The sequence below is a fragment of the Danio rerio genome, chromosome 5 (genome assembly GCF_049306965.1).
Source record: "Danio rerio strain Tuebingen ecotype United States chromosome 5, GRCz12tu, whole genome shotgun sequence".
NCBI lineage: Eukaryota > Metazoa > Chordata > Actinopteri > Cypriniformes > Danionidae > Danio > Danio rerio.
In genome coordinates, this window is record NC_133180.1 from 2,852,501 (window position 1) to 2,862,500 (window position 10,000).

Genomic DNA, 10,000 nt, shown 5'->3' on the forward strand with positions numbered 1-10,000 from the left:
CTGTGTGATGCTATCATGACAATACGGAGCAAAATCTCTGAGGAATATTTCCAGTAGCTTGTTGAATCTACGCCATGAAGGATTAAGGCAGATCTGAAGGCAAAAATGGGCCAACCCGGTACTAATAAGGTGTACCTAATAAAGTGGCCGGTGAGTTTATTTAAGAGCTTGTTAGCATGTTTTGATAAAAGCAATGCTAAAAAAACACATATAGGGAAATGTCAGGGTGATATTTGTTTAATGTAGGGTGGATTTTATCTTGTTAATTATACATTTTAATAGTGTCAGAATGAGTGTTGCTAGTTGTTGAGTTATGCTGCGTTCACACCAGATGATTTACATGTTAAGTCAATGCAAATGCGCAAATAGACATCCTGTGGCGCGATACGCGCGAATGGCGCAGCGCGAATGACGCAAATTGCACGGTGCGAAAACCACGATACGCGTGAATAGCGCGGCGCGAATTGAGCGTTTGACGAGCGTTTCGCGCGAATCTCACGAGTTCGAAAATCTGAACTTCAGCAGACATTCGCGCCGCGTTAACCAATCAGGAGCTTGCTCTTGTGGGGGTGTGATTGTGATGTATCTCCTGTTGTCAGTGTTCTGGGGCAAATCCTCCAGCCGACACCGACAAGAAATTCATCAAACTGGGCTGGGCTCAGTCAGAAGCACCGCTGAAAGTCTTCGTCATCCAGGTTCAGTTCTGGAGGAGTTTATGACCTCACAGAGCTGGATGCACCTCTGAAAGCATGTAGTGGACTCAGACAGGACCCTAAACGTATCGATGCTGTTTTTCAGCCTTCATAAAGCACATAAACACTGTTATTTTCTTCATTAAATCCAAGTTAGCCATTTAGCAATGAAGCTACAGTCACCGAGCAGACAGAAGCCCTGAGGATCAAGTGAATCAGCGTCTGTTCTGAAGTGAATTTGACACGCGAATGAAGCGGATTTGATGCGCGAATGAAGCGAGTAACCTCAAATGGTCAAGCAGCAATTTACGCGCGAAAAGCACTTTCCGCGTCTGGTGTGAACACAGCTTTAAAGGGTTTAACATTGTAATGGTGTTGAATTGTGTAGGGTCCCGCAGGCTGTATGCAGCTGTGTTTGTCAGCTGTATTCTCTGTGTGTCTGCAGGTGTAATCTGGCCAGTGTGGTCCTGCAGCTCCTGGCTCTGGGTGTTCCTGACGTCCTCAACTTTGATTTTGTGTCCAAACCGTCGCCTGGTGAGACTCAAAACACATCGTTATACATACCAGATCAATGCACTGCTTCATTAGAAGGGATAGTTCACCTAAAAATGTTGAATGTTTCACTATTTATTCTTCCTCAAGTGGTGTACAAGTTTCTTTATTCTGTGGAGTGTTAGATTAAGTGGGAGTGCGTTATTCTGAACGCAAAAGATGATATTTAGAAAGGGCTAAAACCTGTAACCATTGACTTCCATAGTAGGACAGACAAATACTATTGAAGTCAATGGTTACAGGTTTCCAACATTTTTTTTTAAATCTTCTTTTGTGTTCAGCAGAATAAAGAAAGGTTTTGAACAAGTAAATGATGCTGGATTTGCATTTTTGGCTGAACTACCCCTTTGCATTGTAACCTTTGTGATGCTGCTGTATGTTGTATGGGAATAATTGCTTGTTTGTTTCCTGCGTCAGAGTCGATGCGGACGGCAGTGGAGCAGCTCTGTATCCTCGGAGCCGTCGACAGGAAAGATGATCATGTTTCTTTAACGCCGCTGGGCAAGAAAATGGCCTGTTTCCCTCTGGAGCCTCGATTCTCTAAAGTAAGAAACACCTAGAGTCTGCAGGAACCAGCAGCAGCAGAGACTTTTCATTCAGTATGTTGATACACGTCCAACTCAAACTGAATATTAAGTAGGGGCGGAGCTTATTTTTTGTGCATCATAGCAAACTAACTATAAGACGGGCGTGTTCCAATAAGACTTTAAAGGGCCATGACCCCCCCCCCCCCCCCCCTCGTTTCAGCAGGGTGTTTTCACACCTCTAGTTTGGAAAAAAGTCAGGAAAGTGGGCGTGTCTAGCTCTGTTTGGGTGGGAGTGTCGGGGGAGGGAAAATGGGCAGGGTTTGAATAAAAATGGGAGTTGCCATTTGGGCACGCACTGAGGACAGAGGAAAAACAAACACACACACACAAACACACACGCAGAAAGACAGTGTGTTTAATGAGGGTGAAATGTTAGATACCGCACGTCCTTTAAGAGAAAAAGCCTCTGCATTTCTCTGTAACTCAGATGCACTCAGGAGGTCAGAAAGCCGTGTGTGTGGGGACTATCCTGTCACAAAATGCGGCGACATTTCAACACAACGGTCGGCAAAAGTTTGCTTACAGTGTTCACGTGTTTACACACAGAGAGCAGCATTTACAGCGGATCTTTCAATATCGCAGTGATATTAACGTACTGTAAACTAAGTAACTTAGAAATCATTTTGACTAAGGTCTGTCTTTAAACACTGAAATAGTACAGCTGACCATACCAACTATAACTTTGCCATCTGAATGAACACAGAAAGGGCGCTGATCGCATCACTTACCGAATCTGTAGACAGGACAATCAGCTCATACTGGAGCTGCGTCTTTTTTAAAGGAGACGAGCAGCAAATCCGGATCTCACTATTGATGAGAAAAGCTCTCGTGTCGCGAGCACTGATCCACACGCGAGTCCAGCAGCGTCTCATAGAGAGAAAATGAAACAAAACCTTCACATGATGAAAGCAACACTGGCGACCCGTATCTCCAAACAATTCTTATTCTTTTCCCACAACTTTCGGCAACATGACGTGTGTGGTCTCTCTGCCGTCTGAACACTGTTTCAGGTACAGTCTAAGAAAGCTAGCATGCATATGAATGTAGTTGCAGCGCATTCATAATGGAGCGCGCTGATTGGTTTGAACCAAGCCATACTCATGAATGAATGCAGCACACTCAGAGACGTAATACGGGACTCCCAGGTACACATGTCCAGTCTACATGCTGGAATACACGCTAAGATCTCATGACCGTGACGCAGCTTCAAAAATTTGTTTCCGACTGGAAGTACGAATTTGCTTGAAATAACGCAAAAACAACCAATTTACACTTTTTTGTGAAATATAGGTGTCCTAATAGTGTTTCTAGCAGTGTGGGACACATATACGACTGTCAACAGCTCAACACCTGTGTTCTGATGTTTTGTGACCCTTTAAGGCGCGACTAAAAATTGGTCTAAAGTCAGTGCCGCTGTTTTTTTTTTTGTTATTTAAAGAGCCCATATTATACATGAAATAGGGTCATATCTTGGTTGTAAGGGTCTCCAACAACAGTTTAATATGCATGCAAGGTCAAAAACACTTTCATGGTGTTATAATCTGCATTTATTTTTGCCTAATTATCCCAGCAACTCCTGTATGAATCGTCCAGTGATTCATTTGTTCCCAAACCCCTCCTTAGCGCGAAGCTAATCTGCGCTGATTGGACCAATGACAGTCTGTTGCGATTGGTCGACTGCCTTCAGTCAGAGAGTGAAATGTCCAACAGCTAATCAGCAATATAAAAGTAATCACAGTTCATACACGCTCGATAGTGTAGGCGTGGATTTTTGCTGCCAGTGGGTCAATGTAAATACAGACGATGGACTTGTAAATACAGACGACTGACTATTTTATTGAGCAAAAACTCCAAAAACAGTTGAGGAGATCTCCTAGCTTCTCACTCTGCTCTTTTTACAGACACACACACACACATATTGCCCACGTCCTTGCGCGCGCTCAGGACGACGCGCGCACGCACACACACAAACACACACACATTTCCGGACGACAGCGCGCGCACACACACACACGCACACACACACACACATACACACACTACCCTCCTCCACGGAGCTCCGTTAACAAAGCAGCACGCGTCGCATTTTTAACGTGGCTTTGCACCCGATATGAGAATAAAGCGAGTTAACCTGATACAGTACACGCGGTTACAAGAAACAAATCACAGCTAAATACATTTGCAAGCTAGAGTCAACGAGGCAACTTTAATGGCACGTACTTACACTTGAGAAATGGAGGTGGAAACCCATCCTGACATGTCCAGCAGTAAGTTACTCTTTACTGATCCTTCCTTTAACAAACGCTGATGAAGTATTCTTTGTAGCATGTAGCTTCCAGAAGTTTACAACTGCTTGGTTATAATGCTGATGTTTCATCTTTGGGTAGAGACTCGATAATATCCATCTGCAGTGTGACTTCAATCAACCGGCATGTTTGTGTGTGTGTGTGTGTGTGTGTGTGTGTGTCTGGGTTTCTGTGTCAGAGGGCGGGGCCGCAGGTTTGAAATCTCCCGGGTTTGCGCGTGCACGTGAATAACTTGGTTTCGTTCGTACGTCATGGCAAAACACCTAATGACTCGGTATCAAGGCGACTCGTTTGAAGCACTATGAGTCGACTCTTTTTTTAGATGAATCAACAGTTTTAAACACTGTACACTAACAGATTTAAGCCTCCGCTGGATACTTCACTTCACTTAGAGCTGTGTTACACACAACATGGAGGGGAATTTTCAAAAACCCTCAATATGGGCTCTTTAACACAAAGCACATTAGTTTAAGCACATTTGTTAAAACTGAATATTGAGTAGGGGCGGGGCTTTCTCTTTGCACATCATTCCCTCATAGCAAACTAACAGTTCAAGTTTTGATTTCTGCATGAACCGGAAGCTGTGATTGTTTTTCTTTTCTGTATTGTGACGCAGCCCCTAGAGAAATGGAATATTGAATGAAAAAGCAGTGGGCGTGGCTTGTTTTTTCTACTGTGAGCTGATTGGCTGTAGTAAAGTAGGCGTTTCATTCAGAAAAGATGGGGTAAAGGGTTTGTGGAGAGTAAAGCTGCTGTCACACTGGGCTTTTCCTCCCATAGACTTCCATTCATACGCTCGCAAATGCGTCAGACCGGAAACGCAGGGTCATGCGTCAGGTTTCGCAGGTTGCTGCGGTGCAAAGTTCAAGCTTGGTGAACTCTGACCTGCGAAGACGCATCACTTGACTGCGTGAGACCAATCGAGGATCAAAACATGACCTCTCTGGACAGAAATTTAAAACATGGAGCAATCGCTCGCTTTTTTTAATGCCTAATAATCTTGATTGCCCCCCTTTCCACAGTGCCGTACAACAGAATTTCACACACACAAACACTAGTGTGACCGCAGCTTTATTACAACCTAACAGACTCCTCCTCCTCCTCATTTCTGTTTGATGTCATAGCGATGACAGCTGGATGGGCGTGGTTAAGTATGTTAGCCCCTCCCAATACCTCAGACAGACCTAATCTGAGAATTAGGCTGAAAACTGAAGTGCATTTTCAGATTTCAATTTAAAATTACGAGGGCAAACAACTTATTTTTTGCTTAATGACATGCACAGTTGAAATGTTCAGCAAAAAAAATAGCAATGTGAGCTGACAAAATCAATATGGTGAATTTGATGCCATGTGTACTTTAATCTGACTCTCCTCTATGTGCGCAGACTCTCCTGATCTCTCCTGATTTCTCCTGCGCTGAGGAGATTCTGACCATCATCTCTCTGCTGTCTGTGGACTCTGTGCTCTACAATCCTCCGGCCCGCAGAGACGAGGTCATCTCCGTCCGCAAGAAGTTCATCTCCAGCGAAGGCGACCACATCACTCTCCTCAACATCTACAGGGCCTTCAAGAAAGTCAGCGGGAACAAGGTGCGCAGGTCTACGTTTGACATTAGATGCATCGCAAATCATGCACTGTTATACGCCATTTCATAGTGTAAATAGTGCATTCACTCTGAAAATTAATAAAATAAATAAATAAGTGCACTTTACATTCCCGGATGATGCACTTATTCTGGTGTTAAACGTGAATGTGTAATGCTGAACACTTAATGCAAGCAACGCTTTGAGTGGAAAGGGAGGGGCTATTTATAAATGGGAGTAGCTATTGGTTAATGGGAGGAGCTATTTGGTGCTAAATTTATGGTGTATAAATGCACAAGTGTTCAAGTTCATAAGTGTAAATGTGCATAAGTGAATAGTGTTTAAGTGTATAGTGCTTTGGTGCATAAGTGCTTAACATAGTTCATAAGTGTTTAAGTGCATAAGTGTGTAAGTGCATAAGTGTTTAAATGTGTAAGTGCATAATTGTTTAAGTGTGTAGTGCATAAGTGTGTAAGTGCATAAGTGTTTTAAGTGCACAAGTGTGTAAGTGCGTAAGTGTTTAAATGTGTAAGTGCATAATTGTTTAAGTGTGTAAGTGCATAAGTGTGTAAGCGCATAAGTGTTTTAAGTGCACAAGTGTGTAAGTGCGTAAGTGTTTAAATGTGTAAGTGCATAATTGTTTAAGTGTGTAGTGCATCAGTGTGTAGTGCATAAGTGCGTAAGTGCATAAGTGTTTAAGTGCACAAGTGTGTAAGTGTTTAAATGTTTAAGTGCATAATTGTTTAAGTGTGTAGTGCATAAGTGTGTAAGTGCATAAGTGTTTAAGTGCACAAGTGTGTAAGTGTTTAAATGTTTAAGTGCATAATTGTTTAAGTGTGTAGTGCATAAGTGCGTAAGTGCATAAGTGTTTAAGTGCACAAGTGTGTAAGTGTTTAAATGTTTAAGTGCATAATTGTTTAAGTGTGTAGTGCATAAGTGTTTAAGTGCATAAGTGTTTAAGTGCACAAGTGTGTAAGTGCGTAAGTGTTTAAATGTGTAAGTGCTAGGGCTGTAACGATACACCAAACCCACGATTCGGTTCGTATCACGATTTTTGACCCACGATTCGGTTCGTATCACGATTTTTGACCCACGATTCGGTTCGTATCACGATTTTTTTTTTTTTCGTGTGGGGTGGGAAAAAAAGATTTTTAAAACTATTTTTTATTAAATAACATTTGAAAAATCTTTATAAACTAAACATCAAAGAACAATATTAACTATGCAAATTATTAACAATATAAATAGCCATATTTAAAATAAATAAATAGCCAAAGCTATATCACTTCTGTTTTCTTTTGTAACAAAATACTGTTGAAAAACCAAACAGAACTAAACTGCATTGTGTAGATGGTTTAAGCATGTTGAAAATTATTTTTCAATCAAGTTCTCTTACATAGAAAAAGTAAATTAAATGGCTACTAGGGATGCTCATTTCGTTAATTTTGCTAACCAACAACCGCCGCTCATTAATCGGTTATTACCGGTTAACTGGTCAGATTACTATTAATTTTATATTAAACAAATTGGCGTGTCTATTTTGTGTCTGACACATTAAATTTTGCATTTTAAAATACTGATTTATTTTTATATGTTAATAGCGGAACAGAACAACAGAGCATCTTCACGCACCTGCAGTGTTTAGCACAGAAGAGCAGAATAATCTAAATAAAATGAATAAAATAAATAGGACTGCCCTAAATTATTTTCACTTAAATAATTAATTTATATTACAAAACGAAAATACTGACTGATTCTTTTAAATAACCAGCATGGGCTTTTTTTTTTCCAATCATATGTTTTTTTTCTTTCGTCAAATAAAAATAGCTGACTTCCTCAAATTGCCCGCTCCACGGAAAATATGCATTTATTTAATGCCCCACTGTTATTATTATAATCACAAAACCTTTTACATTTTAATAGAAATCATTATTTTAAAGAATATGTCCTGATATAGCCTATGGTTTCCTCTCTCCCCCTCGCGGCTCAAGTGCGCGCTGCGTGATGAAAAGACAGCAACAACGCGCACATATGTAGACTTTTTGTAAACAGTTTTGTTGTTTAAATATGATATTGCATTAATGTGCATACATGCTTTAAGCTGTAAAATAAAAAGTAAAGCCTATTTGTTGCGTTTATTACGCAGATCCAGGTCAACATAAGCGCTGGTTAAGCATCAACAGGTCTGTATCAAACAGCAATATTCTTCTTACATTTTGCTTCTTTGGCAAATGTGTCTGTAGGCACAGGTTATACGTTATCGTCCCGCAAATTAAGTATGCCTTGCAGTTAAACAAGTGGCCGAAAACGAGGCGCACCTCATTGCCTTTATATGTTGACAAGGAAAAAATAAGAATAAGTCGTTTCTTATGAAACGACTGAATCAGCTGGGTATTGATTGTGCAAAAGTGTTGCTGTCTGTGTTGTTACAATTGTAATATTTAATACTATTGTGATATTCAAGATTTGTACATTCATACAGCTCTGGATAACTTAAAACAGCGATTAGACCTTCAGAGCGGTGTTAATGCATCCTGAAGTAAAGTGAAACGGCTATAAACTCCAGCAAGATAGAGTGATTAAATGCAGAGTCATATACCTTTATCTCTAAATAAAGTATAACTATAGAAACTGTGTTCATCTTAACTGAAAGCTTCGTCGTGTTTTCTGACCTCACCCATCGCGAACCTGTCAGTCAGCACTCTCAAAGGTTCAAACAGAAAGCGCACTGCACGGTTACAGAAAAGTTTGCGCTGTTACCTGACATCTGGTGAACGCCCATCCCTCTCTGCGCAGCCACATTATCAGTGTGAGCAAATCAACGTATATGCGCTGAAAATCCGGCCGCTTTGACAGCATTGGCAATGTTTCTGGCGTTGTCGGTTGTCAAGCGGGGTTAAGTTGGTTTTGTTTTTGATATTCTTGACACATTCAGACGGTCCTTTACTAAGAGCTCCGTGCGAGCTCTCCCGGCTAAATATTGGAAGGCTTAAACGGAGCAGTGCTTGTAATGTCGAACGAAAAAAAGTGTTAATTAGCTCAACTTTTGCAGGCACGCGTGACGTTATTGGAAAGGTAGTCACGGGGTGTGTCGCGATTCTCCCTCATCACACCGCGACACAGTAGATCTGAGTGTCGCGATTTCGATTTTATATCGTGTATCGTTACAGCCCTAGTAAGTGCATAATTGTTTAAGTGTGTAGTGCATAAGTGTGTAAGTGCATAAGTGTTTTAAGTGCACAAGTGTAAGTGCGTAAGTGTTTAAATGTGTAAGTGCATAATTGTTTAAGTGTGTAGTGCATCAGTGTGTAGTGCATAAGTGCGTAAGTGCATAAGTGTTTAAGTGCACAAGTGTGTAAGTGTTTAAATGTTTAAGTGCATAATTGTTTACGTGTGTAGTGCATAAGTGTGTAAGTGCATAAGAGTGTGTTTAAGTGTGTAAGTGTACAAGTATTTAAGTGCATAGTGCATAAGCTTGTAAGTGGTTAAGTGCGTAAGTGCATAAGTGTTTATGTGCATAGTGCATAAGTGTGTATGTGCGTGTTTAAGTGCATAAGTAAATGCATGAGTCAGTGCGTAAGTGTTTAAGTGCATAATTATATAGTGTTTAAGTGCATAGTGCTTAGGTGCATACGTGCATGTAGCATAAGTGCATAACATAGTGCACAAGTGTTTAAGTGCATAGTGCTTAGGTGCATTAGTGCATGTAGCATAAGTGCATAACATAGTGTATAGTGCACAAGTGTTTTAGTGCATAGTGCTTAGGTGCATAAGTGCGTAACAGTACATGGTGCACAATTGTTTAAGTGCACAAGTGCGTAACACTGTGTATAGTGCACAAGTGTTTAAGTGCATAAATGTTTAAGTGCATAAGTATATAGTAATTTGGTGAATAAGTGCATAACATAGTACATAGTGCACAATTTTTTAAGTGCATAACATAACAGTACATAGTGCACAAGTGTTTAAGTGCCAAAGTGCGTAACAGCGTATAGTGCACAAGTGTTGAAGTGCACAAGTGTTTAAGTGCATAGGGCTTAGGTGCATAAGTGCGTAACAGGACATAGCGCACAAGTGTTGAAGTGCACATGTGCGTAACATAGGGTATAGTGCACAAGTGTTGAAGTGCACAATTGTTGAAGTGCATAAATGTTTAAGTGCTTAAGTATATAGTGCTTGGGTGAATAAGTGCAAAACATAGTACATAGTGCACAAATGTTTAAGTGCATAGTGATTAGGTGCATAAATGCATGTTGCATGAGTGAATATATAACATAGTA

General features: G+C 40.8%; 2 protein-coding genes across 14 annotated transcripts in view; one reads left to right on the forward strand and one right to left on the reverse strand.

Annotated features, from left to right (window-relative positions):
* Window positions 1-10,000, reverse strand: part of gusb (glucuronidase, beta) — a 273,136-nt gene that overhangs the window by 134,288 nt on the left and 128,848 nt on the right. The window lies entirely within an intron of this gene.
* Window positions 1-10,000, forward strand: part of dhx33 (DEAH (Asp-Glu-Ala-His) box polypeptide 33) — a 47,249-nt gene that overhangs the window by 32,325 nt on the left and 4,924 nt on the right. For all 13 annotated transcript variants that reach the window (XR_012406122.1, XR_012406118.1, XR_012406123.1 and 10 more), the window contains 3 exon segments: window positions 1,138-1,226; window positions 1,662-1,789; window positions 5,523-5,726. Coding sequence is in view for 1 of the 13 variants with exons in the window: in NM_001100057.2 (NP_001093527.3) it covers window positions 1,138-1,226; window positions 1,662-1,789; window positions 5,523-5,726 (421 nt within the window). In the remaining 12 variants the exon portion in view is untranslated.